Here is a 15,409-nt window from a genome sequence, read left to right as displayed (position 1 = left end):
ACGGTAAAGGGTGCATCATCAAAGAGAGCTCCTGTTACAACAGATGGTGCAAAAGTTTATTGCTTAGGGCAAAAATGAAACGTTTGAACTTTGAAGAGTTAACATCATCCTCGACTTTTTGGATGAAGAACATTTTTGTCCTTTTCTTAAACCGTCATTTTTCTTTTTTGGATGAACATTTTTGTCTTTTTCTTGAACCGTCGTTTCACGACGAGAATAGCAGGAAAGGGTACATAAGTCTTTGCAACCGCACGAGACTCCGATGCTAAGTGATGTCGGCACACATGTGATATGAGCATCACGTGCTTATATATGTGGCGCTCATTCGGACCCTCGAACAGGCACTATAGTGTGTCTTCTTGGGAGAACACGCAACACCCTCCCATAATTGACACATGATCTTCACAATTAGAAAGGTAGCATGACTCAGGTCAGAGTAAACAAGACCTTGTTTGTCTGCTTTGTTTGGTTTGGTCTACGTGGGCATAGAAAGGAGTGGAAAAGGGAAGTGTCGCTGCAGTACAAGTACTCTTAGTTGACTGCTCATCTCAGAAGTCGACACAGTCAATAATAGCATGATTTGCTTCTTCAGTTGAAACAGCACCCTTCAAACCTCACAACCCTCCCTCCTACTACACATCTTCTTCCTTCCCATATGCTTACTGCTTTCCTTCTACAATACTACACCAAAAATAAAAGAAGCAAAGTTCAGTCCTAAGTGAGCAGATTAAGAGCATCAAACAGAGCAGCAGAATCCTAGTCACAAAAATTTGGAAGTAAAATGGCAGAAGGGTATTTCTTGTCATTTTACCCTTCAGCTTTTTAATCTTTTTGTCAACAGATGAGAGAGTTCAAATGGTAGTTTCTATTTTTGGAAATGATGAAAATTTATGTGTACTGCTTCTCTTTATTTGACTGGTTTTTACTATTACCACCACCCATTTAGTAAGCAAAGTGCCTAATTTATTTACGAACGTGTTTGGTTGAAACTTGCCAATTTGGGTCTACCACTCATATTAGAAGAGGAAATATGCAAAAAGGGACCGAACATTTATCATGTCCCGCTCCGGAAAACTTCATTGGGAATTTGATAAAGGTTTCCATTTATAGAAATAAATTTATTTGAGTTGTCCAAGATAGATGGATTCTGATGAAAAAAAGAAAAAAAAAACAGTGCTTCCTCATAGAACGGACAACTGAACCCCTCTTTTTTTTTTTTTTGAGGAAACTGACCACCGCTCTCTCCCCTATATATACAGGGGAATTTGATAAAGTTTTACATTTATATAAATAAATTTATTTGAGTTGGCCAAGATGGATGGAAACAAAAATAAAAAACTAAAAAAAAACAGCGATTCCTCAAAAAACAGACAATTCAACACCTATCTCTCTCCTGACATACACCATATGGGCTCTCTGACTCCTCGAGAACATTGGAACTACAACAGCCAAGTTGGAAGGGAAATCAATTGAAAAAACAAGGATATATATATAAAGGAGGCTTCAATTATCTCTGAAGCAGCAAAAACTATAAAAATACGTTTCCAATTAGATGAGATCAGCTCTTTTCAGTTTTCTGCTCAATCAATAGTAATTTACAACAAAGTGAAAGAAAGAAAGAGCATAAAGAAAAGGGTACAAGAAATGAACGTGCCTCCACCTATCAAACACGGTTCATCAACGGCTCAAATTCACCCTTGTCAGAATCACCCACTCTACACCCACCATCTTCATCCACGCCCACCACCACCACACCTCTCCCCCCATCACCGCCGCCGCTGCCTTTATTACTAGTGTTCCCACCAGAAGTAGGAGAAGAAGAACCGATGCCCATCGTTAATTCCCTTGCTCGCTCTGCCTGCAGCACCCAGTCGGTCCTGAGGAGCACCCACATCATGGCGGCGGCGCAGGTGGCCTGAGCGGCGAGCAGGCCGAGCCAGAGGCCGCGGAATCCGACGCCGGTGACGAACCCAAGCAGGAGCGCCACCGGCATACCCACGAAGTAGAAGGAGCCGAGGTTGATGTTGGCGCCGACGCTGGGCCGGGCGGTGCCCCGCAGCACGCCGCAGCCGGTGGTCTGTGGGCAGTTCCCGAGCTCGCACAGCCCCACGATGGGCATCGCCACCGCCGTCAGCCGCAGGATCTCCGGGTCCGACGTGAAGAGACGCCCCCACCGGTGCCTCATCGTCACCGCGAAGCTCATGGCGCACAGCCCCAGCGCACCGGCGGCGCCCATCGACACGGCGCCGGCGATTCGCGCCCTCCCCGGTCGGTTCGCTCCGAGCTCGTTCCCGACCCGGGTCGACACCCCGAGGCTGAGCGCCGAGGGGAAGACGTAGACGAGCGAGGTCGTCTGGATGAGTATCCCCATCGACGCCACCGTCGCCTTCGGGTCGGCCAGCAGCCCGCAGAGCACCACCATCAGCTCGTACCACCACCACTCGAGGCAGACCGATACGCAGGTCGGCACGGCGAGTCGGAGGAGCCCCGCCCATCCCCGGAGGCATTCCCGGCCGGGCGCCACCCACGACCGGAGATACACGCCGGAGAAACGGACATACGCAAGGACGAAAAGCACCATGTTGACATTAGTCCAGGCCGAGGCGACGGCGACGCCCGCTACGCCCATCTTGAGGTAGACGACGAACAGGAAGTTGGCCGGGATGTGGAGGGCGATGGCGAGGGCGGAGCAGAGCGTCACAGGGAGGGTGACGTTCTGAGCGCGGAGGTATATGCGGAGAGGGTGGAGGAACGAGAGGGAGACGAGGTCGGGGAGGGAGAAGAGGGTGAACGTGTAGGCAGTGGCGGAGATGGCCAGGTCCTGGCCGCACCAGAGGAGGAGGCGATGCATGTTGAGCCAGAGCAACGAAATGGGAAGAGACGAGGAGAGGAGGACGAGCACGGTGCGCTGCAGAGTGAGGCCGAGGACCTCCCACTGCTTTCCGCCGAAGGCCTGGCCGCAGATGGGCTCCATCCCCATCGCGAGCCCCGACAGCACCGAGTACCCTGTTATGTTGGCGAATCCGATGGCCAGCGAGCCACCCGCCAGCTCCAGTTCTCCGAGGTAGCCCAGGAACAGCATGGAGATCATCGCCCGGGAATAGAGAAGCAGGCCCGTCAGCATGGTCGGCCCCGAGATCCTGCTGATGCACCTCACCTCTTCCACCACCTGCAACAACACGGCACTTTCTTTCATCACCATGACAGACACCACTCATCTGCAGTTGTACTTATCGTCTAAATTTCCATCAAAAGAAAACTGTTCGTCCATTTCTAGACACAAGGGTGTGAGAGTGTGTGTGTGTGTCGCGTGCATTTGCGTGTTTCCGCAAGCGCGCGTGCGGGTAATGTGTATTGTGGCAATAGCAATACTTGTGTGTGTGTGTGTGTGTGTGTGTGTGTGTGTGAGAGAGAGAGAGAGAGAGAGCAAGTTTGTTTTTTTGGTTCTTTGTTTTGGTGGTGACAGAGAGAGGTTAGGTGAGGAGGGAGGGTGCGGCCTTGTTTTTACCTCGGAGGGAGAAGGCCATCTGTGGAGAGGGCGGGAGTTGTCGTCGTCGTCGAGAGTAGACGTGGCTTTGATGGGGAGGTGGTGGTTGTGGGGTTTGTCGGAGAGAAGATAGGTGGAAGGCGAAGGGGATGGTGGCCTGCACATTCTGTTTTTAACGTTTTTGGTTTGGATTCAAAGAAGAGGGAAGAGGAGGAGATTGCGGTCGTATAGAGGGGAAGGGTGACCAAGGGGGTTTATATTAAGGGGCTTGCCTCTCTCTCTCTCTTAAAAAGCGCTCTCTACCAAAAGAACGCTTTGTGATTACTTTGGGGAGAGAGAGAGAGAGTTTGCGTAGGAACTTATCGCTTAGGCATGTGATACTAGTGAATGAGGGGTTTAATGCGTTAAATATCTTTTCTGCTAGTGTTGTGATATATGAGGTTTTAACCGTCAGAAACGAGGTATTTTTTGTGAAGGTGGGTGCTCTCTACTGCTATTTAATACGTGTGGCTTTTTTACTGCTTTTTCTTTAAGATGTGTTGGAGGGAGGGTGCCAAAGATGTCTTTTGTGGTTAATACCTGTAATTTTCACAACTCAAAAAGTTTTCTCCTTTCCCTATATTTCCTCTTCTATTATTGTTTTTTTTTTGGGAGTTTGGTTCCCTTTTGTATTTCAATTGGGCTTGAAAAGGATCACGAGATGGGATTTCTCCCAACTTTTTATCCGCTCGCTTTATTGATTGCGGGAGTTTCGTGCTGCTAGACTTTTTGAAGGTTTAGAATAGTTGGTTTTATAAGTTTTTTTTGTTTTGCCAATTTTTTTTGTCAATGAGGTTTCAAGAATGGATGGAAGGAAGCCAATATTCTGGTTGCTCTCTAGCTGGTTTTATCATCATGATTCTATTCGGTATGTGTTAGAATAATTCTGAGGAAGGCCTTTTTTCTTGTTGTTCAATCATGAAATATTATTCTGTCATTCAATCTCTGAGCTTTTCAAAAGCTATTGATTTGATGAAATTAGGCATTTCATATGCTTTTGTTAATATCTCTAAATTGACCACACCTTGCGTGTTTTTGTCAAGTTCTTGTTTTTATGGTTATTCCTATTTCATTAGTGACGTTTTGTTTCTGTAACTGATAATTTTCAGAAAAGAAAATTTTAGATTACTTTCTGAGTTTTGTTTCAAAAAACTGAGCTGCTAAAGAATTTGCTATTTCATCCTCTTTAAAAGTTTTTCTCTCCCAATAGATCATGAAATACCCTTCTCTTTTTGGTTCAATATATAGTTGAAGAATTCCAATTTTTTTTACGAGAGGGTTCCATATCTGGACTGATCACCAAGCCTTTCCTTTCTCTCTATCCCCTTTTCCTCAAATGGAGTTTTGTCTGGTGCGGAAGGCTGGTTAAATTTATACCTTTTTGGTTCTTATAAATGCTGGATTTAGAAATACAGTAGCACAAGAAAGTGTTCTATTTATGAATTAACTTAACAAATCAAAGCCTCTGTTTTTTTCCTGAACTGCTTGGAATTTGAACGGATCCAAGCTGTCTATCTTTCTTCTGTTTTTGGAGTTTCTTTCTGCACTTTGAAGAGAGAACCATGCTTTCCATTGTGGGTGTTGTTTGAGATAAAGATTAATAATTTTCTTACTGAATATAAAAGATTTAAATACATAGCAGATCATGAATATAAAGGAATAATATCATTATGTTTCTGAATTTCTATCATGAATATAAAGGAATAATATCATTATGTTTCTGAATTTCTTTCATGTTTATATTTCTTCTGTCTTGATGGCTTCACTGCTGTGCATGTGGTTTGAAACTAATCATTGACAAAAAACAGAATAATTGAAAAAAAAAAAAGGAAAAGAAGGAACGAAAAACTAGAAGGGTTCCCTTCTCCCCAAAGGATAGGCCAATTCTTTTTCAATTTTCAGATGGATGCTTTAATGATTTCTTGTTGGGTATTCTAAAAGATAAAAATTCCTGTAATTTCTGTAAATTTTACAGAAATTTTGAGAGGTTTTCTCTTTGGTGTATTCCGAAAGGGTATCAGTAATCTCTACGCATCCCTTTTAACATTTTTTTAATGGGTTTTTTTGGGCCTATTTGACAGTCTCATCCTTCTCATTGGAGGATTGTGTTGGGTTTTAGGAATCAAGATAGTATTTTTCGGGAAATGGGATATGAGGCTGCCGGGGACCACGGTGGCCGCAGAGTGTGTATTTATTGTGAGACGTAAGGGTGGGGCGGTACTGTGGCCAACCGGCAGCCGGTTTGAGGGAGACATGCAGACACTCATACGTGCTCTGATTCCAGTCATCTAATTGGACTGCCCCCCTGCCAATATCCCTTTGTCACAAACAAGCTCACCATCACTGTAGTCATGCAGCAGCAAACAGGATGCACCACCAAACCTCTCTCTCTTTCTCTCTCTACCACTTTTTTTCTCTCTCCAAGACATAGCCTGCAAAATGTTTTTCTTATTTCCCTTTTTTATGCTGCCCTTTATTTACATCTCAGACCTGACGTTCAGTAAATTTATTTTCAGAAATTCTGCTTTCTTTTTTCTTTCTCTGTCTTCCCCCTGTTCCGCAACAGTAACCAGTAGCTATTAATGGTCACACCCAGTCAGAGCGCACGTGTATGGTGAGAGGTGTGAGTGTTTGGCGACAGTGTAACCAGTCTGGAGGCACGTGCTAGTGGGGTTTGGTGCACTGTGACGGCCCTGATTGAATGTGACGAGAAAACAGTTTTTTTAGATTAATAATGGTAATAATAACAGTAATAATAGGAGGAAATACATGGAATTTTCTAAACAGTGAAAATAGAAATGGTGGGGGTTGTGCTTTTTGGATATTGAAGTCAATGGGAGGGGAGAGAGAGAATCAGATGTTAACATTTACTAGTGGAGAAATGGTGGAGAATTTATTCCAACGATGTTCTAGATGACTGAAACCCAAGTTGCAAATTGCAGAAAATGAGTGAATGGAAAGCATGATTAGCATATATGCATATGGTGATTAGCATATAAGCATGTGGGACAGATCGTACCCGTTGAAGAAAGGGAACTATGCCTCTCCACGGACGGCTATTCTATATTTGCGAGTGACCGGAAGGTTTTTGGATCATGATTTTAGACACTTGTGAGGAATTAGAATCATGAAATGGGGAGAGTGTCTGCATGCCGACAGTCATCTCCAACTTTTGTGTGTGTGTGGAATATGAATCCATTAAAAGCGTATAAAAGAAAAAAGTGACGGCCCTGCATCAAATTGGCATGTCAAAACCAGATCCTATTCGTTTTGACTTTAGAGAGAGAGAGACGTGTCTTTAAACAACATGTCTAGTTTGAAGACTTCCAAGCTAGCTTGTGTTCGAATTAAAGAGGACCCTTGCATAACCTGTTAGAATTTTGACACTAGCTTAACGCACACAAGGTGCCAAACCCGATAAGCACAAGGAAACTAGGTGTTGCACACGAAGGAATTTAGCCCGTGACACTAGGTATAGTCAATAGGGAAAGGGAGAGGAGAGGAAGGGACTCAAGTGCACAAAAACACTAAAGAACACAACACTTAACTCTCACACACTCGAGTAAAGAGGCCAAGGAGGCACTCTCACGTTGGAGAGACACTCACACTAACTAGAACTCTAAAAGAAATTCATTTCATAATGGGATACTCAAAACCCATGGTAAAGGGGTTTATATAGGACTCAATGGACTGAGGAAATAAGGACGTCCCATGCTATTTTTGGTATGGGGCCTATGAAAGCACCTCACCATTTTTGGCATACGGATCAACACAAGAGGCCCCCCATTGCCAACTTCTTTATTTTTGGCAAATGGGGCTGCCAACTTACATGAAAATAAGGAAAATTGCTTTGGATTCTGGTCCTATTACAAATTACAGACCTCTTAATTTGTAATTTTCAAAAAAGATCTGAAATTTTCAAACTTATCTGCGGGTAATGGCTTAATGAACATATATGCAATTTGTTTATTGTTTGATATTAACTCTGGCAAAATCTCTTCTCTCTCGACCAATTCTTTAATGAAACGGTGATGAATCTCAATGTGTTTGGATCGATTGTGAAAGATTGGATTCTTCTTCATCGCTATGTCAGACTTTTTATCACAATTGATGATGGTTGGTCCTCTGTGCTTATGCTGCAAGTCCAAAAAAAATCTTTTTAGTCAGACTGCTTTACTTGTTGCGGTAGAAGACAATGTTCTGCTTCTTTAAAGATCAAGAGATCACTTTTGTTCTCAGAAAAAAAAAAACATAGCCTGAGGTGAATTTTCAAACATTGAACGATCCAACCCAATCATTGTCGGCATAAACAATCAGATTTAAGTTGTTCTCATCAACATACTTGATTTCAAAACTTTTTATGTCGTGCAAATACTTCAAAATTCTTTTTGTTGTTGAAAGATGGAATTTGCTTGGTTCACTTATGAACCTGGATATAAGACAAACATTTACAATGTTAGGTCTTGTATTAGTAAGGTAGATCAATGACCTGACCATGCTTCGATACATGGTTGCATCCACCTTTTTGGCACCATCATTTTTTGATAACTTCTAGTTTATAACAATTTGAGGTGCCCATTCTCTTGCAATTTACTATGTTGAATCTTTTCAACAAATCTTCAAGATATTTTTCTTGAGAAATGAAAAAAAATCATCTTTTAGTTTGACTAAGATTCTAAGAAAATATTTCATAATTCTCATATTTGTCATCTCATATTCCTTTGCCATTGCTTCTTTGAACTTGACAATCAATTTTACATTTGATCTAGCATAGATCAAATCATTCACATATAAGCACACAATAAAAAAAATCTTTCCCAACTTTTTCACATATAGAGAGGGTTTGCTTGGACTTCTTTGAAAACTATTCTTTTGAAAATATTGATCTATTTCATGTTCCAAGCTTGTGATACTTGTTTTTGGCAATGTAGAGTCTTTTTTAGCTTGTAAATTTTTTCTTTACTTCTTTTTCTCTCAAATATGAGAGGTTTTCAACATAAACCTTTTCCTTGAACTCTCCATTTAAGAAGACATTTCACATCAAATTTATACATTAAAATTTTTAACTCAACTACCATCCCTAGTACGACTCGTATGGTTTTCATTCTCATCACAACTGGAGCAAAGGTTTCATTAAAGTCTACTTTAAATTTTATAGAGTAGCTAACAATCTTTATTAAACTTTATTTTGAAAATTCATTTTAGGCCTACTATATCTTTTTTTTTTGCCTACCTACCAACTTTTATGTATGCTTTTTCTTTATTGTAGAGATTTTCCTCATTCATGGTAGTTTTCTATATTTCATCTTGAATAACCTCTTCATAGTTTTGTGGCTCACAAAAAAAATAATGTAGATGTTTGCACGAGATCTAACTTTTCTTGGAGAAAACTTAGATTATGAGTCACTTGAGTCTACATCATCTTTACTTGTAGGAGAGCTTATTGAAACTGAATCATTCTCACTTTCTGGTGACTATACTGAGCTTGTTTCTCAGTTCCATTCACTTTCTTTATTAAAGATCGCATCTCTTGAGATCACCAACTCCTTTGTATTTGGATTAAAGAGATTATGGCCTTTGAAAGTATCACTATAGCCATTAAATATGATTATTTTTTCTTTTTCGTCAATGTTTTTTTATTTTGAAAAATAATTTTATTGTAACCAATACAACCAAAGACTTTGAAATAACTCACCTTCGGTTTATGCTCATATCAAGCCTTATATAGAGTTTTGTTGTGAATGAACTTTGTGGGAGCTCTATTCAGAATATGCATGGCAATGTTTACAGCTTCGGCCCAAAAGTTGTTTGGGAGATTCTTTTCTTTCAACATACTTCTTGCCATTTCGACAATAGTGTGATTCATGCACTACACAATTTTGTTGTGGTGTTTTTTTTGCGCTAAGATGCCTCTTGATGTTGTGCTTTTTGCAGAAGTCTTAGAATTCATTGGATACGAATTCTCCTCCACAATCTGTTCTTAGCCTTTTTAGCTTGTAACTGCTATCTTTCTCCATATAAGCTTTAAATTCTTTAAAAATAGAGAATGCTTTTGATTTTTAATGAAGAAAATAAGTCACATCAATCTACTCTAATCATCTACAAAAAATCAAAAATATCTTCTTCCATTATGAGATTCAGTTTGAGTTGGTCCAGATGTTCGCATGAACCAGCTCGAGTGGACACTTTGCTTTACAGGATGAGTCTGAAAATAGTAATCTATGAAATTTTTTATAAATGCATCTTTCACATGTTTTCTTTTCTCCATTGATATAAGAGAGCTCAATCACCATATTCTTTTGTTTTAACAATTTTAGGCTTTGATAATTTAAATGATAAAATCTTAAAGGCCAAAGATTTGATTCATCTAATTTTTCAGCTTTCAAGGCTTGTCATTCACATGGAGTCATAGTCAAAGGAAAAACTTGGTTTGCAACCATTTGTATTTTGGTTATTATTTGTTGATTTTTTTTGTCAACTATAACACATTGGTCATTATTAAAATGAATTGAATATCCTTTTGGCATGAGTTAACCAATGCTTAAACAAAAGACATAAGAGACATCATAGATGAATTTAGTTTGATTTGATTTAGTTTTGACAACTATGACTCGCTTACCTTAACATTTTGAGATTTGTCATCTTTCATCCTTACTTTAGAAGTGTCAGTTTCATCTAGTTTGGAAAAGCATTTTTTATTTTCGATCACATGGTTGTTGCACCTGCTATTTACATACCATATATCATATGACTCTTGCTTAACATTCATGTAAGAGAAAAACAATTGGCTTTTATCTTCTTCATTTTTTGAAAAGTTGGTTTCATTCTTTTCTTGAAACTAAAAATCTTTCTGTGAGTGATTCGGAACTTGGCATTTTGTGAACCTGAATCAGCAGTCTTTGTATTCATGTTTAGGTTTTTTCACACATGGCAATACTTTGTAAATTGCTTAAAGTGCCTAGGTTGATTAGAATAGTCTTTTTTTGTCGCGGCCTCCAGCAAATCTTTGATTTTTGCTTTCCCTTACAAATTGAGATTTTTTGTTGGAGCTATCTTTTTCTTTATCGATATTAAGTTTTGTTTGAAGTGTGTGCTCAAAAGTTTGAGATTTAGACCTTGAGATCAGTTTCTCATGTGCATTGAGAAATCCCATCAACTCTTGTAATGACAAGGTTGCTAGATCTTTCGATTCTTCTATGACAGCTATAATACAATCAAATTTTATTGACAAACTTCTCATATTTTTTTCTCCACAATTTTGTCATCATAAATCCTAATTTAGTTTATGATCCCAACAGCTCTTGAAAGAAATTTTAAATGGATCCATTGCCTTTTATTGACGGTATCAAATTCTCTCTATAATGCTTGAAGCTTGATGGAGATGATTTTTTAGAAACCTTGGAATTCAAATTTTAAGATATTCCAACCTTCTTTTGATGTAGATGATTTCATCAACCGAAGAAAGAATGCATTGCTTACCCCAAATTGGATGTATAAAAGTGTCTTCACGTCTTTCTTCTTATTCTTCTTAAACTCTTTTTGTTTTGTTGGAGTTCATGACACAAGAATTGTCATTAGCTGGTTCTTTGTAACCAATTTAGACGAGCTTCCAAAGCTCTTGTGAAACAAATATAGTTTTCATTTTAAAACTTTAGAAATCATAGTCTTCATCATCAAATACGAGCACTTAGAGTTGAGAGAGATTGGCAACAGAGTTGTTGGAGCTTGTTGCCATAGTTTTGATGTGTGTGGTATCCTTCGATAAATTTTGACACTAGCGATGCCAAGCCCGATAAGTACAACAAAATTAGGTATGACCAATAAGAAAAGACAGGAAAAAAAAGATGTGAGGGACTCAAGGGCACACACAATAACAAAACACGCACACACATACTCAAGTGAAGAGGCCAAGGAGGCACTCTCACATTGAAAGGCACACATACTCGAACTCCGAAAAAAATTCAGTTTATTTCATAATGCGATGCTCAAAACCCATAGTACTATGGGTTTGATATAGGACTCAATGAGTTGAGATAGGGACGTCACATGCTATTTTTGGTATGCAAACCAATATTCCGATGTACCCCAATTGAGAACCAAACAGCACCTCATCATTTTTGGCACACAGATAAACACAGGAGGGCCCCCCATTGATGACTTTTCTTTGGCAAATGGGGCTGCCGACTTATATCAAAATAGGAAAATTGCTTTGGATTCCGGCCCTAATACAAATTTCAGATTTTGACATAAACCCCTACTTTTTATTTTTGGTTTACACGGAGAAAGCCTGGTAACAGGTAGATCATAGATCAACCCCCAGTGGAAAAAAACTCCATGGCTAGGATCCTCACCGCCAGGGCCTATGCTGGGCGTCCGGTTATGCAAGGAGGTGACGCCCACAAAAACCCCCCTCAAAGTTAACAAAAACCCTCTTAAAGATATAGTTTTAGCAATTTTTTTGTGTGGGATAACTGGACAAGGCCAAAAAAACCCAAGGTCCACCTTGCCCACCAGGAAGTACACCCAGCTTTGTGGATTTCATGATGATTCGTCGACTTAGTAAGTTCACAAAATTACCCCTACCAGATTAGTTGAGCCCTCGTGGGATGCAGTTTTAACGTTTAAGAAATTCATATTATTAAAACTTATCTAACTCTTGATCCAAATAGCGCTGTTCACGTAATCAAGTCATAACCAGTGCAGTCTCCAATTCCGCAGCGGACTGGAGATGATCCTAACCTTCTCCTTTTTGTGCGTTCACATAATCAATGTGTTAAGCATTAAACAACGTTAATTTCAACACATGAACAACAATCAGGAAACCCATAAACAACCTGAGTTTTGTTTTGCACAGTAGCATAGAAACAGAAAATTTGTGATGATTCTCTCTCTCTCTCTCTCTCAATATTTCTGTGGCCACTGTGATGATCACCTTCGTCTTTACAAGAGAATGACAGTTTCCCAAATTGAGATTGCGACCAAAATTTAGAAAGCCCCAGGAATACATTGGCTTCTAGCTACCTCAAACAATGGAAACACCCTTAACTCATGCATCTTGTCCTACATAGGACATTCAACTTTTGTTTAGAGGCATAGGATCATTTTTGCCATTTCACAAGGTCAGGCCCCATGACATAACATGAAGAGCATATCATAGAGAATACTGACCAAAAAATTACAACCACATGGGACTTATTATGCATGATAATACAGATTGAGAATCCATTCAGTGGAAGACTGTGTGAGATTACCTTTGTAAAGATGCCTGGATTTAAAAAAGTAAAAGAAAGCAAAAGGGTGAAACAGAAATTGCGGCTTCATTATCACAAATGAAAACCTTCACAATTATTGTTTTTTCTATAGATTTGAAGTTTTGCTTTCTGTGATGTCTGCGTTTGCATAGTGAAGAGATAATATAAGTTATGGTTGGCCTCTGGACTTTTCTGCTGCAGTGAATTATGGAAGATAGAGGATAGCGATGAGCCCACTGGCAAAAGGTGCAACAGATCCTACAAAGAGAGAAGGAGCATTGCCACCTCCAAACAGCTGGTCCCATGGTCCACTCAACAAGGACACTATCATCTACTCACAACACACAATTCAGCTCAGCCTCCATCCGGGGGCATGGCAAAAAATAATAAATAATGAAACAAATGGTATTTTTGCATTAAATAATATGCTACATGATTCCTTTTTTGTCAACAATGGGGTAGGAAACAAAAACTTTTCACAAGAAAATAATGGATGGGGACTGGCTCCTGACTTCCTATAGATACCCTCAGTTTGGGCTCTTCTGCTTATTAGTACGCTAAGGATTAACGTGACCCCAGAAAGTCAATTCAAGTGAAGCAAAGATAATAGAATAAAATGTATGCTAATTTCAGACTATAGTTCCTTTTGATTAGCATTTACCAAAAACGACGTATTATGCTTAGTTCTGCAGATGCAAACAATACAAGTTTAGGAGCAACAGCCTAAATAGGCAAGATATATTATAATATAATGAATTATAGCTATGACCCTTTACACCCAAATTCGCTTACGCTATATCTGTTTATTTATGTTTTATTAATGAAACATAATTAATGTGGTAACACAGAATGTTTGCAACAAAAACCTGATGACTTGACCCTTAAGATACTCAATTATGAATTTTGGGACACTATGAGAACATCATCTTACCTGAGGAATTACTACGGATAAATTCAATATTCCCATGGCCAATCCTGTAGCCAAACAGATGGCACCAATATTTTATACACATATAAACCAACCAATAAGTGGACGAGTGGATAGCATAAAATTTTCAAGGCAAGAGCCTACCTTGGCCGATTTCCAAGGATTCTGTGTGAGTGGATATCATCGCATAAAGAACACTGTAAGTTATCTGCAATAAGATAAGGATAACGTGCTGATTAGAACCAGACCTTTACATAACTTGAACGTAAAGAAACAAGTTAAACAGTAAGAATGAAGAGGAAAGGTAAAACCTACAGCCAGTGGTAATCCCAGAAGAGAAAAAACACTCAATGCAGCAATGACAATTCCCTTGGGAGGAAGCCCCGGCTCTGGAAACTGCATTTTGCTCACAAAGAATGAAATCAAAAGCATTACCCAAAAGCAGAAAGACATGAGAAGATTCCAAACCCCCCAGATGAAGGCAGTTCCCCACTTTCGGCATACTCTCTCCACTACAAGCGAGGTCAAGCCAAGTACTACAGAATTAAGCAGCAATCTAAATGCCCCCATGCGGACCCCAACATAATACTAGTTGTAAACTACACCGTCTCCTGATGGAACACCTTTATAAACCTCACGACCCATCCAATCAGTATCAAAGAGCAGAAAGGGAAACCAGCCAAGCCACATTAATCCAGTTATAAGCATAATTGACAACATCGGTCTTGATAGATATCTTAAAGAACCAAGTATTTCACAAAGTAAAAGTTCTCTGACTTCTACTTGATCAAAGGACTGCTGACTTGCACCTTCTGCAATGTTGTTGCCAATGTAGAGGGATGCTTCAGCAGCTGCTGTGAGGGTCAAGCATGTAGTGAAGGCCAGAAGCACAAGGCCAAGAAGAAAAGCAGATTTTAGATTGGCACAGTTGATGCCACATGCTGGAGTCAAGATGAAGGGCAACATTTTGAACCAGGCACTGTATGATCCAGTGGCGAAGCCAAGTATGTTACACACAGCCATGAACAGAGAGTAGTAAACGTTAGCCCTGTGAGCTCTTCTTGGATCCTTCCCTAGAATCACAGAAGGATATATGATCAATAATGAACTTTCCACCAAATCATATATGTAACATTGCATGGAAAACATGCAGCAGGCTAATTTAACCAAGACAACAATCTATCCATATTTTCTTATTTTTGTTAGACAAGGTGGGGTAAGCCCCTGACAGGCATCAGACCCTCAGCTGACATGCTACCACTCTACCAAGCCATCAATCTCATTCAGCCAATCACAGATTTAACTCCCCATAATTGGAAATCTACATTAAATCTAGTTCTCTGTTTTGATTAGTAATTTTTTCATGGGCAATTGGCATTGATTACAATATAAAGTGGACTTGTACCAAACAATTCAGTCATAGCTCAATCCTTCTAAGGCCACTCAGTAGTTTATTCCTTTCCCAAAAGTAAGTTGCTTTTCTTTTAAAGAAAGTGATACTGGTCAAGGAAAACTCTGTATGTTGTGTGTTGGTTGAACAGGTTGGCACCAGCTGCAAGTGGTTTGAAAGTGGCCAATTTTATACAGCAACACTGAAAAAACAAAATTCAAAAGGTCATACTCAACTGTTGAGAGGCCATGCAAGAAGCTGACCCTCATGTCAAAAAGTCCCGATAAGGATGGACCATCCTATCAGACTAAATA

At 39.9% G+C, this 15,409-nt stretch overlaps 2 protein-coding genes across 2 annotated transcripts; both read right to left on the bottom strand.

The window, feature by feature from the left end:
* Positions 1 to 1,663: 1,663 nt before the first annotated feature.
* Positions 1,664 to 3,652, bottom strand: LOC149835400 (protein DETOXIFICATION 48-like). The gene is made up of 2 exons (XM_090009579.1): positions 3,509 to 3,652; positions 1,664 to 3,169 (listed from the first exon to the last, which is right to left on the bottom strand). Exons 1-2 carry the CDS (start codon positions 3,650 to 3,652, stop codon positions 1,664 to 1,666), a joined length of 1,650 nt encoding a protein of 549 aa, XP_089865705.1.
* Positions 3,653 to 12,863: 9,211 nt separating this feature from the next.
* LOC149835399 (sucrose transport protein SUT2-like) lies at positions 12,864 to 14,242 on the bottom strand. The gene is made up of 4 exons (XM_090008467.1): positions 14,021 to 14,242; positions 13,850 to 13,913; positions 13,709 to 13,752; positions 12,864 to 13,108 (listed from the first exon to the last, which is right to left on the bottom strand). Exons 1-4 carry the CDS (start codon positions 14,156 to 14,158, stop codon positions 12,983 to 12,985), a joined length of 372 nt encoding a protein of 123 aa, XP_089864593.1. The 5' UTR covers positions 14,159 to 14,242; the 3' UTR covers positions 12,864 to 12,982.
* Between the last annotated feature and the right edge of the window lie 1,167 nt (positions 14,243 to 15,409).

The sequence above is a fragment of the Nuphar pumila genome, chromosome 6 (assembly GCF_984573655.1).
Source record: "Nuphar pumila chromosome 6, dmNupPumi1.hap1.1, whole genome shotgun sequence".
NCBI classification, from domain to species: Eukaryota; Viridiplantae; Streptophyta; class Magnoliopsida; order Nymphaeales; family Nymphaeaceae; genus Nuphar; species Nuphar pumila.
Note: the sequence above shows the minus strand (reverse complement) of the source record. Positions and strands in the feature narration are given on the sequence as shown.